Raw genomic sequence first — 16,273 nt, 5'->3', positions numbered from 1 at the left:
AGGCTACAAGCTTCTGCGTTCATCCCCAGAGACAGGTGTGCTTGCTGAACAGACTGCAGTTTATGCACAGACTGAGTCTCGTGTGTCTAAATGAGATGTAGACAGATTTTATGTCTGCTAATAAGGTCTTATGCTCAAGCACCCAGAAGTGACCCCATAACTGGCAACCTCCACAGAGAGGCCATCTTACAAGGCTGGGCAAGGGAACAGGTTGCAGGGCTCCTCCTCGGGGGTGGGCTTCATACTGGAGTCGCAGTAGCTCTCGGGCACCTCTTCGTGGGTGTTTCGGTGCACACAGCGAAAAATAGGGAACTGCGATCCTGCAAGGACAAGGAGAACTTCTCAAGGACAGCCCCACACACTTGAATGTTGGGCTCTGGGTGCAGGTGCACAGAGATCCGGGTACTGATGAAGAGAGGCTGCAGGAACAGAGAAATGCACACACACACACACACACACACACACAGTCCTCCTTCATTCATGCGTTTACACACACCTCCCACAACAGGGGCTGTGACAGGCCCTGTGGACACTGGGGGTGCAAACCGCGGACACGGTTGGAAAGTGCTAAAGGCAGATAAAAACAATTTTCATAACAGTTCAAGATATCATGAGGCAGGAGAGTGATTATAACATGAGCACAAGTAATAAATGCCTGAAAGTTTTCTGGAGACACCACAGAGAAAAGGTCCTAGAGGGTCCAGCTGGATCCTACAGAAGGGTGGGGTTTGGGTAGCTGTGGGCATGTGTGTCTTGAAGGGAGGGGGCTGTCCAGGCAGCTGAACAGGAAAAAAAGTGCCTGACACACTGGCTTGCATGTGCCTGGAATGTGTGAGAGGCAAACTGAAGCAGAGAAGTAAGAAGATTCAGGACCGGCTTAGAAGAGCAGCAAGCTTCGCCCTACTCTGTAAAGCATTTTACCCATTCCCCTAGTAAAGTACTGATCCAATGGTATTTTTAGTTATTTGAGCATGTCTGCTTCCCATGAGACAGAGAGCTTCTCAGGACAGAACTAATTCTTGTTCATCCCTGTAATCCCAGTACCTAACAGAGCAACAGCCGCTCAATAAACATGCTGAACGGATGTTTATCAGAAGTCTCATATTTGTTTTTATTACTTTCTTAAAAAAATTATACTGCCTCAGCGTTGTTGTTGTTGTTTTGTTTTAAATATGCAGCTGAGTTTCACTGGCTTAATATGGATAAATGTTTTTTGGAGAAAAAGTCAGAATCCGTTAAATGGAAAAAAAAAAAAGCCAACAATTCTGCCGGCCTCTCTCTGCTACCCCCTGGTGGCAGCTCGGGAGTATTGCTAAGGGATGTGTACAAAGTGAGAACGGTAACCAGGAACACGCCATGCAATTGTTTGAAAAATACGATGTTTCTTCACAAATAACAGTCTGTCCCCTTGCGCCAATCCCCAGTCTAGGCCACTACCCAATTCCTGCCGGGCAGAACATGATCACTCATCCTACAGTTCTGTCTTACCTCTGTTGCTAAGTGGCCAGGCATTTGGAGTTTCTGAACTTCCAACTTACTACAGTTTAATTGTAACTGGAGGGATAACTCTTCACAGAAACGTTTCCCTATTTCATCAGCCATGAAGGGTGTGTCAGTGCTCGTTGACGCTGATCTTGTGTGACCCCCGAGCCAGAGGGTGGTTCTTGTAAGAAACCTTGACAGATTGGAAGACAGTTCTGAATCTGAAATGATCATTTGTTTAAAAACCACTCTGGCAGTAAAAATTCATAATGTAGCTATAACTTGGAGACCATTATTTAAAAATAATGTTCCAGGGGCGCCTGGGTGGCTCAGTCGGTTAAGCATCTGTCTTCAGCTCAGGGTCCTGGGATCGAGCCCCACTTCGGGCTCCCTGCTCAGCGGGAAGCCTGCTTCTCCCTCTCCCACTCCCCTTGCTTGTGTTCCCTCTCTTGCTGTCTCTCTCTCTCTGTCAAATAAATAAATAAAATCTTTAAAAAAATAAAAATAATGTTCCAGTGAAGTGTAATTATTAGCGGAGTAAAAAGTGGTACTGACTATAAAACTAATAAGAAGCAAAAACTTTTGTGGAATGAAATTTTGTCCAGTGACATATCTGCTTCCATGAAGAAGAGATTTTTTTTAATTAAATTCCACAAATATTAAGCACATTGTGCTCGCTTACAAAGATGAATAAGATTCCGTTCACGCCTTTCAGGATACCCATGTGGGACCCAGCTATTAAGGGATTAAGTAAAAATCTTATTATTTATCCCTTCAGACCATGTGGGTGTAACTTTTCTGCTGGCAAGTCTGTGGACTGGAAAGCAAAAGTTACTACTCCAACCACATGGCACTCAGGGGCAATTTAATATCTTTAGCTAAAAGGATGCAGGCTACCATAGGAATGCTCTGTGCCTTGGAGGGATGGGTCCTGCCCAGGGCTCTTTGCACGTGGCCACGGACCTTCCTCACCCTCTTAGTGCCTTTACCCTACACTTATTCATGGTCCAGCTCCAGAGTTCAGCCAAGGACGTAAATCCAGAGGCTCACTCTCTGATGGTGAGAACTATAATTCTTGACTCGAATGACCACAGCGGTTTCTTTCTTTGGGTCAGTTTTGATTTCTGCAGAGAATGGGATGGTGAGGTCAGGTGCTGGCTGGGCTTCAGGCAGCAGGGAGAATCTGGGATCATTTCAGTTGGGTTTTATGTTGTGCGTGTTGATCAGAACAGAGGTATATTATCCCGGAGGAGGGAACTGTACTGCAGGTAATCTGCAGATATTAAAGCAGGCAAGTCAGTGAGCTCAGGGGACGGTGTGGAGAGACTGGTGCGGCATTGGGGAGGGAGGGACAAAATATGGAGCAAGAAAACAATGAAATCATCTGAGGCTTGGAACTCCAGGAATCGACTGAGCCAAGCCAAAAGTTTGACCAGACAGAAGTCTGGGCAACAGCCAGGTGGAGTATGAGCCACTCTGGGCTGTCGGTGGCAGGACCCCTCTCTGTGACAGTGCTATCGTGAGGGGTGGTTTCCCTTGAGAGGCATGGAGACACATGGTCTGTTGAGTTCCACCAGAAAGGACTGGAGAAGATTTGTGTGGGGACGAATGGTGAGGTCACCATCATGAGGGAGCATGGATGTGGGTTGCATCTATAAGAGCAAGACGGTACGTGGGGCGTGGTCCTGGTACATTTGTCACTGCTGCTGAGCTAAACATGGATGCATCCACATGGCCTCATGTGCCCTGCAATCCAGCCAGCGCTGCTGGGAACAAACCTTACAGGGAGCAAAGGAGGGGCATCCAGGGGCTGCTGCCATTTGTCCAGCGGAAGAGCAAGGGGCTAAGGGTACGAGAGAAGGGAGGGCTGGGGGAGAAAACAGCTCTGCTCTTGCTTTTATTTCCAAGGAACCTCTTCTGTAGCTCTTGGACTGGAGAAACCGTGCTGTTTCTCAAGGTAAAGAAGAGGATGAGCATGTCATCACAAGCATCCAAGTGGCAGATGCTGTGTGTGTGTGTGTGTGTGTGTGTGTGTGTGTGCACAAGGCAAAGGAGAAAGACTATATTAAGAACGTTAAACAAAATCATATGGAAATCTAGAGAAAAAGATTCTTCAGTTGTGAGTACATAAATCCACATTCTTTAAGCTACAATAGAACACAGTAAGGCAGTAACAGCCTTGCCTATCCAGGATGCAATGATGTAAAAATTACCCTTACACCTTTTCTAATAGCTGGATATGACCCATTTGACAATATGTTCATCAACAGGAGAAACACTTGAGGAGCGTCTCCTTGTGTGCTGGCTACCATCCCAGGAGCAGGCGATGCAAAGTGTCCATGCGCGGAGACAGCCAGGCCAGGCAGAGCTGGGACAAGAATGTGTCCTGAGTTGCCATGGGGTCCCCTAGGATAAGTGCCCACCTGTGCCTTGCAGAACCAGGAAGGGCTTCACAGAGGAGGTGCATCTGAGCTAGATCGGGGAGTGTAAGTGGTTTGCTGGCTCCATACCAGAGGATATAGTAAGCGAGGCAGGTGTTTTAGCTCAGTGTGGATCACACAGACTGTGGTTGGCTGAGGGAAAGACAACCAGAATTTTTGGAAATGGGGTCCCTCCATCATGCCTTGAATGACCCGTTGAATGAACACTGGGGTATGTGGCATCAATTCAGTGAATGCAGGGCTGTGTGAGCAGCATGAAGGGTGAGTGGGCAATGGCACATGCTTTTGTCCTTATTCTATTAAAGTCCATGAGGCGATGCCCGATGGTCTCTGGACACGGCGACATCTCACGCTACTCGAAAGACTGGGCCAGGCGATCTTTACAGACAGGAAAGGGGAGAGAATCTTCTACACATCTGCCATCCTTGATATAAAACCACAGGATGGCAATTTTTCTTCTTTTTATGACTTTCCCTTGTGTGTACCTAGCACAAATGTGTCTGGTTCCTCCGGTGGGCATTGCACCACTAAGTCCATGGTGGAAACTTCAGTAATCACACATTTGGACCCCGGGTTCCTATGTCAACTGCATTTCATCCTGCTCACCTCTACAGTTCCAGGGATGGATCCTGACTGAAATGATTTTGGCCTTCCTGTGTAATTAGCTTTCTGCCTCTGTTCAGACACATTCTATGGGCATATCACTTTCCCTCCGAAAGCTTAAAAAAGAGGTTAGGGCAATGAATCTTCAGTCCAAATTCTTTGCACATGTATTAAGCAAAAGCCCACCAATATCTGAAGTGTCAGCTCCAGAAATCAGTGCTCCAGTTATCAGTCATCACGGAACTGGCTGGGGGTCCAGGCAGGAGACGCTCCAGCCCCTGCGAAGAACCAAACACCTCAATTCGGTTCTCAAAAGCCACCAAGCTAATGCTCTTGGGAAAAAGATAAAGGCTTTACAGGCGGTTGTGAAAATTTCCTGGGTGCAAAATATGTCCGACTTCCTGAATTTTGTACCCTTGGGTACATGCCTCTTGAAGAAAAGAAAAAAAAAAAATCCCCAAACCACTTTTCTTAGTGTATCAGTTTTCAAGCAACAGGAACTTCTTGGGATAAAGCCTTCCCATTTCCGTGGCCACCTCCCCTCCAAGGACAGCGGTTTTAGGGTCACAAATAGGACTTCCTTACAAACAGGAGGCCATTACCACGCAGACAGTACCCTTGCCTCATAGTTCCTAGTGGTCACAGACAGATCCTTGCACTGAGGAGCTAGGCCACCTTGAAACTGAGAAACAGCCTCAATTTCCAACCCAGGCGCCAGACATTCAATAAGGGGCTTCTGGACACATTCCACGCCTACCTTAACTTTGGAGTTTTCAAGGAAATAGGACCCCAGATCCACCCCACAGTTCAGACTGATATTGATATTGACCATTTTGCCCACAGCCTCCTTTGCTTTGAGCCTATCAAAACTCGCTTTCTTTAAATGTCACCTGAACTCCATCTGCCCTTCCCTAAATCCTGTAACTCTTTTCTTTTGTTTGGAGAGACACCGTTTGTTCCTTCTGGTGTCTCTGGCATGTGGTCTCCCTTCCTGCAAGGAGTCCATGGAGCTGGTGTGGCTGGGCTGCAGGCTTGCCCCCGGGGTCGTAGCTGATGGGGTTAGGATAATGGGACAATACACGGTGAAGATTTTACAGAGAGAACCGTGGGGAGCTGTGAGCGTTGGTGAGCGTTTAAGAGCCGGCTCACACCTCAAGCCCCGTGAGTGTGCTTTTTTTCTGGAATCTTAGATTTCAGAATGAGTTTTACCTGGTATTTGTGTACGTATGCCTCAACTTCTCGATCTTAAACTCAGTGAACACATTCTGTGGTTATTCATGAACTCGTCGTGCAGGAGAGGGTTAACTCAGCAGGTCTGGGGTGCTCAAACCCTGCACACTCCAAAGAAAGCCCTGTCTTCATGACTGGCCCTGGAGCAGGGCTGGAGACAACCTTTGAGCCTGTGGGATATTCTGCTGATAGGAGTGTTTTTCCACACTGTATCAGTTTGACAAGATGGTTTATGCCAACAATGTGATTTGGCTGAATGCCTGTATTTGTGGGCCTGTGGTCTTGGCCATGTTCTATCTATCAGTCTGACTTCTGGGTGCTAAAGGCTGAGTAGCTAATGTCAGTCACGTGGGGGCTCCATGCCTATGTGACTGAGCCATAGTAAGCCCCCTGGACACCAAACCTCAATTATCTAGTTGGCAATAGTTGGTCTTGCTGTCACCCATCACTGCTGGGAGAATTCAGTGCATCGGGTGCAACTCTCTTGGGATGGGACACCCGGAAGCCGGCCCCCGGTTTCTCCTGGACTTTGCCCCACGTGCGTTTTCCCCTGATGATACCCACCTGTATCCTTTCACCATAATAAGTTGTGACCACGAGCATAGTTGCTCTTCTGAGTCTTGTGTGTCCTTCTTGTGGCTCATCAAGCTTGAGGGTGGTCTTGGGGACCCTCCACCCAATGTCATACCCATGAACCATCTCACAGTCAGGCTCAAGGAGGGGAGGCTGCGCCATGTCCCTCGAGCCCAGCCACCCAATCCTCGCCCCGGGGGGTCTGCAGAGACCCTCCTCGCCCGCACTCGAGCTCACCTTTCCCACAACTTGTGGAGCATTCTGTGGTCCCCAGCTGCTTCCAGTTGTGGTCCCGGCTTCGCCGCGGGGGCTGTGGTGCTGCCGGCACCACATTGTCTGGCCGATGGGAAGAAAATCCATCCGGATGCCTGACTGGGAAGGTCTGTGCCGATTCCGAGGTGAATACTTCGGGGGCCCCGCCGTGCACATCTTCCTTATCCTCAGCCTCCTCTTTCTCTTCTCCCTCCTCCTGGCCCCTCCCGTGTGTCCCCAGCTGGCCGTTGAAGGGCTCCCCTAGGAGAGGCAGGTGCACACACAGAAGTAAGACTGGTCTGGACCCGGAGTCCTCCCGAGGACATCCCTTGGACATTAGAAATTACGTAGCACGAGGTCATTTCCAATCCACAGCACATGTGTTTTAAACATGCAGATACCAGTTTCCCTAATATTCAAAACATTGTTAAAAATGAATAAGAAAAAGACGAACGTCCCAGTAGGGAAAGCAGGCAAGGGCCAGGAAGTCACATAAAAAGAAATACTTTAAACAGCCCAAAGTCACACAAAAAGGCTCAACTTCACTCATAATGAAAGAACTACATGTGAAAACAAAAACAACCACCACAACTTTATTAGCCTCACAATAAAGAGGAGGAACTTTGGAGACCCCTAAATCCCTAAACCCCTCACTGAAGATACAGGAAAACAGGGGAGGAGGAGCCTGCTGATAGACACGGAGTTTTGGAGGGCAATTTGGCCATATCTACCCAAGTTTGTTTTATTTATTTATTTATTGAATTCTTATTTTATTCAAATTCAATTAATTAATATATAGTGTACTATTAGTTTCGGAGGTAGAGGTCCGTGATTCATCAGGTGCGTAGAACACCCGGTGCGCATTCCAGCACGTGCCCTCCTTAATACCCGTCACCCAGTTACCCCATCCCCTCCACCCACCTCCCCTTCAGCAACCCTCTACCCAAGTTTTAAATGCACATACCCCTCGACCTAGGGATTCAGTTTCTAGGACATTTATCGTACAAATATTCCCATTCTTTTACACAAAGCTGTATGCACAAGCATGGTTCCTAAAGCATGTTTTGAAATAGCCAAATAGTAGAGTGAACTTAAATGTCCACCAGGGTACTGGTTAAAATACGCCATGCTACAACCACGAACGGATGCTATGTTATTTTTTTTCTTTTAAAGAATGAAGCAAAACGTATGTTGTGACACGGAGATATGACTGATGCATTGTTTGATGAAAGAAAAAGCACAGCAGAATTCATTCTGTATATACATCCACACGTGTGTGGCAGGACCCCTTGTGAGAGATTTAATTGGTGTTCAGCCCTTTGTGTCTGTCCCACGTCTCCCAGGCCAAGTGGCCAAGCCCTTAGGTGTTCTGGACTCGGATTTTTGCAGGGAAGTGAAAGCTGCTGGACGTCAACAGCTCTTCCTTCTCACAGTGAAAGCCTGAGTTCTCAGTAAGGATAACAGGCCCAGATACTGGGGCCAGCCAATGGGAAGAGAAGGAAGAAGAAAGAGGAGGGAAAAGTGGAAAGCATTTTGAGAGAGAGAGAGAGAGAGAGAGAGAGATGTTTTCAAGGCAAGGAGAGGCCGAAGCCAGAAGGTCAGAGTTTCCTGAGCACCACGGACTTTACCTGTGCTAGGCAGGGATCTTTACTCATACTGGGGGTGTGTGGGGGGAGCCTCTGTACTTACTGAGACCGAGTTTTCTACAAGTGTCAAGGAAATCTGAAGTTGAGGCAAGATCTAAGTTAGACTTCTGGGAAAGACCGGCATGAGATGTCCCCTGTACACTTAGACTGCAGACAAAGTTTCAAATTGCTTATAACCATGTTTCTACATGCACAGGAAAGGGCTGGGTGGAACCCCTTCGAATCATGGAGAGATATTCCCTCTCGGAATGGGATTGGGGGATGAGGTTGGGACATATTTTTTTTTTAAGTAGACTTTATTCTTTTTTTTTTTTTTTTTAGAGCAGTTTTAGGTTCACAGCTCAATTAAGTGGCAAGTACAGAGTCTCCATACCTCCTCTGGCCCCACATAATGCACTTACCGCCCCCATCAACATCCTGTACCAGAGTGGTACATCTCTTACCATCCGCGAACCTGCATGGACACATCATTATCACCCAAAGCCCATAGTTTTCATTAGAGCTCATTTTGGTGGTGTACATTCTATGGATCTTGACAAAAGTAGACTACCATGTATCATCGGGAATAGTTTCACTGCCCTAAAAATCCCCTCTGTCTGCCTATTCACCCCTCACTCTCCCTTAGTCCCTGGCAACCACTGATCTGTTTACTGCCTCCAAAGTTGTGCCATTTCCACAATATCATATAGCTGGAATCATACAGTATGGAGACTTTTCAGATCGGCTTCTTTCACTTAATACTGCCGATTTAAGTTTCCCCCATGTCTTTCCATGGCTAGGTAGCTCATTTCTTTTTGTGCTGAATAATATTCCACTAGCTGAATGTACCTCAGTTTATCCATCCATTCACCGAATGAAGGGCATCTTGGTTGCTTCCAAGTTGGGGCAATTATGGAGCACTTGCATCTTACTTTATATATTTTTATTTTGCTTGAATATTGTTCAAACATATACTAGTTTGATATAAAACAAGGAGGCAAATTCCAGAGTTACTGTAGAATCCAGTTAAAACTTAGGACTTTCCCCACCCTGTACCACTTACAACACTTCGTGGCTTAAAATATTAAATACAATTTAAATCAATAGAATCAAGACTAGGCATACTGATGTAAGTAAGACTAAAATATTACCAGACAAAAACATTTAAAAATCTTTTGTACACCTTGCATGCACTGGGCACTACACTGGGATGGACACCTCATATTCAATCTCCTCCACGGCCTGACCCCTTCAAGAAAAACCTTCGAGTGTAGGGTTTTTCTCTTCACTATTTTGTAGACTGGAAACGTGCTCAGAGAAGTTTCTGACTTGCCTGAGGGTGCACAGCAAGAAAGAGGCAGAGCTGGATTTGAGTTCATGGAGGGTAAAGCCTGAGTTCATGGAGGGTAAAGCTTACTACAGAATGCCCCTTCTCACTAACTTTTTACAACTGACTCCTTCTGGGCCCGCCCTGTCCCAGGTAGCCAATCCCATGCTACCCATTAGCTGAGACCCATCAGGCTTGTTATCAATCATCATCACCCTGTAGGATTTCAAATAGTCTGTCCAATTGTCCTTATGCATCAGCATCTGATTTCAGGAACCTCAATATTCTGCCATCTGAGCTTCGTTTCTCAGACTGTGGATCGTTCCTGCAAATGGCTCGAACGTTGTGTTGGGTTGAGTGTGCTGACTTGCAGTTTGGACAACATGCGCAGCCCCCGTGCCCGGCGTACACCCTGCTGTCTCCGAGGAGCCAGACTGTTCTTCCCTGACCTGTGACAGTCAGATAACTCAGTTATCCATTTGGTGGGCCAGGCCTCACATCTGTGCCCTCACTGCCTGGGGTGCAGGTGTCAGAGCAGGTAACCTACGCGATATAACAGACAGCAGACTGAGGTCACTGTCAGACCGGGGCAGTAAGTCCATCTCTCTGAGCTTCCATTTCCTACTTTTTAAAATGAGGCCAAAAACAGCCCCATCCTCTGAGCACTGTCGTGATAATTTGATGAGTTCATCTATGTGAAAGGCTCAGCAATGTCCAGCACACGGCAAGGACTCCGTGCACGTGAGTAATATTATCATTGATGTTTATGTAGGCCTTCCGGTTCAAAAGATGGAAAAAACAAGTCTCCATTTGGGTGGTGGGTTCCATTATCATTTGGTAAAGAAATATCTGCAGAGCCGGAGGGCTGCCTGCCTGCTGTATCTATCAGCAGAGCCCATAGGAAAGAGGTAGATAATTAGGCATGAACTCATTATTCTTTTCTTACAAGTCAAAGTAGTGTCAGGAGAAGCAGAAGGGGACCAAGAGAAAAAAAAGGCATGAGGCGGACAAAATAATGGCCTTCCGAAGGTGTCTGCCTCCTAATCCCTGGAACCGTGAGTATCGTACCTTATATGGCAAAAGGGACTTTGCAGATGTGAAATTAAAGATTTGGGGATGGAGAATGGTCCTGGACTGTCTGGCTGGGCCCAGAGATGTGATGACGGAAGAAGGGGGTCGGAACCCGAGATCTGAAAGTGCTACTCAGCACTGAAGATGCAAAAAGAGGCCAGGAAGCGAGGAGTGCAGGAGGCCTCTTGAAGTGAAAAGGGCAGGGTGACAGAACATTTTAGAGCCTCCAAGGGGAGCGTGGCCTGCCAACACCTTGATTCCAGCCCAGCAAAACCCACTTTGGATTTCCGGAACTCCTGAACTGTAGGATAGCAAACGTGTGTTGTTTTAAGCCACCATGTTTGAGGTAATTTGTTGTACGGCAGGCAGCTCTAGGAAACTAATATCAGGTATCTTAAAATGTTGAACTGGAAAGACAGACTTAGGGTGTTCACCTCATTTCTGAATCAAATGAATGAGACTCTCTTATCAGCAAAGGCTCAGACAAATGGTGAAGCATCCTCTGATGTCAAGGGTGTGTCCGTGTGTTTTCTCTCTGTTGACTGAGAGACACAAGGGAGATGCACAAGAGACAGAGGGCTTTAAAAAGAAACGATGGGCGGGGTGGGGGGTGCTTGGCAGTAGAACAAGAGATTTTACCTGGTCTCCTGTGAGGAGGCACCTGTGGGCTGATGGCGTTGGTCCCCATGATGACGTACTCATAGTGGACTCCTGGGTTGGGCTGCTGGTGTATCATCTGACAACACAGAGGTCAATGTCACTGCACCGGGACACACTCACATGCCTTTCCTGCTGCCCAAGGTCCCCCGCTATACATGGCACTATCTATAAATGATTCAGATCGAATCATATTAGTGAACCTGTGACAGATTAAAGGAAAGCTCTTCCCAGATGGGTTTTTTGCTTTTGAAGAATGAAGGACTTAGAAGAAAACTAGTCTGAAAGTCAAGATTTTATACATTCCAAATAGGAAGATGGGAACAATGGTAGCAGAGCCTTTCTGTTGGCTCTCAACCATCTCACACCATGGTTTAGATTGTGCTCGGTTCTCTCAAAATGGCCAAGCCATGTGTATGCTCCAGGGGAACTCATTTGAACACTAGAGGGCGAGATAGAGTCACGCCAAGAAGAGCCAGCCCTGTTGGGCAGAGCCAGCCTGCGATCCTGTATGTTCCTCCAAAGAACCCTTCCTGGCCATGAGGCTGGCTCAGGAAAAGTCTGCCCCACCCTCTCCCTCGTCCACTTTCTGGGTCTCATCCCCTCTCATCCATGGAAAGCTCCAGAACCACAAAGACATGGGGTCAGAACAACCGGTGTCCGGGAAGTTAAGTGTCCCTGGTTCCTATTCTCTCAGGAACCAATGACAAAAGCAGGATATCAAGCAGGAAACTGCAGAAGGCCGTGGAAGTCAAGAATTAAACATCCTCTGGGACAGAAAGCACAACACAAATCAGCACGGCTTTGCAGAATACCTCCCTACTGGCTTCGGAACACACAGTCCTTTGTGCCCACGGCCTTGCTGGTGAGAAGGAGTAGAATGGGAATCTGCAGTGTGAATATGAGCCAGGCAAGGAGACACTGTCCCGTTCTGATATTTCTGTCTCTACTGCTTTCTAAAGGGGCTCTCCTGTTGACCAGTTGTATAACCTAGAGCAAGTCCCAAGAGCAAGTCCCATGGTCTCACAGTTTTTGATTTCCTCATCTGGAGGAGGAGCTTAGAATCACAGCTGTCTCTTAGATCCTTTAAAAGCACAAGTGTCTCCCAGTCACCCCTGCACGGTGGGTCCTGTTGGTTCATGAGAGTGTTCATTCTGTCCCCCATCATCCCTTTACCCGCTCTCTCCAGGGGAAATGGGGCCTCCATTCTACAAAGGCAGACATGAGAACCACGGAGCTCCTGACACCCAGGAATCATGGTGGTGAACACAGAACCCCAAGGGATGAAGGGGTGTGGCCTCTGGTTCCACTGTTTACCCCTAATTCCCTCACTTCTCTTTTCACATATTCTGACTGTGGGTCTGAGGCCGGAAACCCTCCTGGCCTCTCTTATGCCTTTTCTGCATGAGCATTCTGCCAGTGCAAACGTTGTCTCGTTTACAAAATTATTGTTGGCCACCACATCCTAGACCACCCACAGTGGGCCCTTAACAACCGGGGTTTTTACCCCTGATGCCATTTGAAACTTACCTGGAGTCCAACAACCAACTGGACAGTCTTAAAAAAAAATATTCAAAATTAACTATAACAAGGCTTCTTTTATAGTTTCTAGTCTATGAGCCACCAGGCCCAACAGGAATGAACATGTAACTATATAGTTGGAGAACTAATATTTATGAAATTCTAACAGCAAATTAGCATGTAGATTCGCATGGCTTTGGAGATGGTAAGAGAAGGCAGATCTGTGGGCGAGGTTGTCTTTGTCAAAACCTGATTTTGAGCTTTTATTTCTTGTCACTTTTTTTTTATTTCCTGATCTTTATAAGAAGACTGGATCTTAGTACTTTCTTCAAAAAATAAGGACCATTTTAAACTCTGGGGCGACTTCATAATTTAGTTTCTTGTAAAATAAATCCCAAATTTTGTCTTTTGCCAGGCAAGGAACCTGTAGTAAACCTCTATATTGTTACTCAGAGCTTTATTGTATCATCTGGAGTACTCTGGAGCTCTCGTTTCTTCATTCGCTTTTAGTAGAATTTGAAGAGGGCTGGGAACTTGAGCGGTCTTGTCTTGCTTTAGGGCATTTGCTTTCTTTTGCCATAAAAAGAAAACATGCCAAATTAGCATTAGGAGAAAAGGGCCTGGAGGGGAGCCAATGCTCATGAAATAAAGGATATGTTTTGCCTCTGATTTGGTTCAACAAGTAAAAATGGTTTTAGGGGGTCAATAAACTCTGAGGGTAATAAGCATCTGGTAGAGTTTAAGGTTTCTGTGAGCCAGGTACATTCAGAGGTGAATGGCAAAGATGAACGCCAAGCACCTCAGCACCTCCAAAGGCTTAGCTCGGATGGTTTTATTGAGCACAGGCAACGTTGCTTATTTGTGCTAAGTGTGGTCCCTGGAAGAAACATAAGATGCAAAATCCCAACAGTCCAGAAACATCCAAACTCACATAGACATCCAAGATCTCATTCGTGGGGCCTTCAGCCAAAAAGGACTCTCCAGCGGTGCTCGAAATCTCATTTGGACGCTTGTAGGTGAACATGGTCCCTCCGCCCTCGTATTTTCCCGGCCGGTCAATTGCCCAGTTCCCGTTGATGATGGAGCGGCCAGAACGACTTCGCAAAGCTGTCAAGAACAACAACAACAACAAAAGAACAACAAGACAGTTCCTTGAGTAAGCCCACAGGGTGCACAAGAAAGTGAACTGGCTTATTCTAAATTCATCAAAGTGTTTCCTGAGGATCCACTGTGAAGATCCACTATGGAGAAGATCCACTATGTGCCAGGCACTGAGCTCAGCCCTGAGGGGGTGAGGCGTCTAGGGCACGGCCACTTCTTCAACCAACTCGATCCCTTCCACCACTTGGACTTAGTAGGGAAAAGAGGCGTGGCAGTGGTTAGGAGAGAAGGATGTGGAAATAGAGAGCGGAAGGAGGAAGTCAGAGGAAGAAGAGGAAAGAAAGGAGAGGGAGGGGAACTGTGTTGTATCCCATTATCTAGGTGAGAGGTTGCACACGGGCAGCCTGGGAGCTGATTTTGGCCCATAGATAGGCTTAGTTTGGCCTTCATGGTGTTTTGTTTTGTTTTTAAATAATTAAACCCAAACTCAATTTGGGTTCTCTAGCTTCTAGCTTGTCATGTAAAACAAGAAGACATGTTAGCATTGGCTCGACATCCCCTCACCGCAGCAACCGGCTGGAGCTGAGGAGGACTGCCCCGTTAGATGGGGTCTGTGTGCTCTGGTTTGCCCCAACCCCACCGCTCCTTAGGAGTCCCCGACACTGAGGCTAAGTTTCAGTTTATTGCCCATTCATTTATGACTATGGATTATTTATTCCATCTATGATCATGCTGGCATTGTTATTTGTCTCACAGAATAAAAATTTTCTTATAGTTCTTTCTACTGGTAAGGTCTACTAAAAGTGACAAAGCTAAAGATAGCTCTAAGTGGGTCCTGTAATTTTCCCCTACCTGATCACCTTCATTCATTTGTATGACCTTCCTGACTTCTGTGGGCTTTTGAGGCTAGATGCGCCCACATACAGTCAAAATTGACCCTCATGACACTGCTAAGCAGGTGTCCCCAGCTCTCAGAGCTTGGTTCAGGGATGAGAGGGAACTTGTTCAAGTTCGTGAAGATGAGAAGCGATAGAACGGTGTCCACACTTAGGAGGGAAGTAAGAAAGGAGAAGAGGGGCAAGGAACAAAGTGTTCAGCTAATGAGAGAAGAAAGGACAGCATGTGAGAGCTGACTTTCTTCCTTTAGGCATTTGGCACCTTTGAATCCCCAATCCAATGGTGGATTGAGTTTAAAAGACATCCGGAGTTAAGTGTCATATACATAGTGGGCCTGTGATGGTCATTGGCTCTTTGCAACTTCACTTGCACAGTTACTAAATTTAATTTTGTACAATGTATTATGGAAAAATTTATATATACACCAAAGCAGTGAGAACAGTGTAATAAACCTCTGTGTATACATCAGCTTCAGTAATTATCAACTCATGGCTTATCCTGTCTCCCTCTGCAAATCCCAGACCCCATTTATCCTTACATTTTTCAGGAGGTGTCTCTAAAATATAAGGACACTTTGTTTCTTAAACCCATTTTCAGCAGCATTTCTACAGTGGGCCTCCGGGGGCTGGCAGAGTCAGAGCTGTTCCACGGCGTGGAAGAGCTTCCTATTTAGAGCCGGGGAGCCCACAGACTCCATTCCTGGCTGGTTGGTTGCCATGGCCACTGGGAGACCACAGCTGTGGAGCATTGAATACCAAATTATAAAATCAATTCAGCTTGAGTGGCAAAGAAGGTCAAGAGTAGAGACTGAGGAAGAGTAGGTTTGGGGCCTTTTCTCTCAAAAATCGCACTTGAGAGTGGTCCATACAGTCTCCAATTCCTCACTTCCCATTCATTTCTCAACCAGCTCCAACCTGATCTCTGCCCCCATTACTCCATTGAAACAATTCAAATTAATGTCACCAAGCCCTCCATGTTGCTAAATCCAATGGGCATCTTCCAGGCCTTCCCTTGCTAGACGTCTCAGTAGAATTTGGCACTACTGACCACTCCATCCTAATTGAAACATTCTTGCTCTGGTTTCTGGGACACCACAGTCAGCTTGCTGTCCTCCTGCTCTCAGGATGCTCATCCCTTCTTTCTTTTCTGTGTCATCTTTCTCTACTTGGCTACTGAGTATTAGCGTTCCTCGAGGATGAAGATTTGGGTGCTGTACTTTCTTGGGCAAGTTCATCTCTGCCATGGCTTTCATTACCGTATTCTGCTGGCTTCCAAATTTCTGTTTCCAATCCAGAGTTCTCCTCTGGTCCCCAGACTTCTTTATCTGATGGCTTACTTGACAGTTTCACCTCAGATGTCTAAGACTGAACTCACCCTTGACCTCTTCCAGTGTCTACTATGTTAGTAAGAGGTACTACCACCCACTTCATCAGAAATGGAGGAATTATCCTGGACCCCTCCCCCTTCCTTATCCCCTATATCAATCCAATCAT

The 16,273-nt window shown here is 46.7% G+C and overlaps 1 protein-coding gene across 1 annotated transcript in view; it reads right to left on the bottom strand.

Moving 5' to 3' along the window:
• THSD4 (thrombospondin type 1 domain containing 4) overlaps positions 1–16,273 on the bottom strand; it is a 572,226-nt gene that overhangs the window by 22,733 nt on the left and 533,220 nt on the right. The window contains exons 9-12 of the mRNA XM_025884296.2: positions 13,714–13,889; positions 11,244–11,340; positions 6,567–6,842; positions 191–320 (exon numbers count right to left, since the gene is read on the bottom strand). Of these exons, the coding sequence (XP_025740081.2) occupies positions 191–320; positions 6,567–6,842; positions 11,244–11,340; positions 13,714–13,889 (679 nt within the window). The remainder of the gene's footprint in view (positions 1–190; positions 321–6,566; positions 6,843–11,243; positions 11,341–13,713; positions 13,890–16,273) is intronic.

This window comes from Callorhinus ursinus, unplaced genomic scaffold, assembly GCF_003265705.2.
Source record: "Callorhinus ursinus isolate GAN/ISIS: 27379988/994484 unplaced genomic scaffold, GSC_fseal_2.0 scaffold25, whole genome shotgun sequence".
NCBI classification, from domain to species: domain Eukaryota; kingdom Metazoa; phylum Chordata; class Mammalia; order Carnivora; family Otariidae; genus Callorhinus; species Callorhinus ursinus.
Note: the sequence above shows the minus strand (reverse complement) of the source record. Positions and strands in the feature narration are given on the sequence as shown.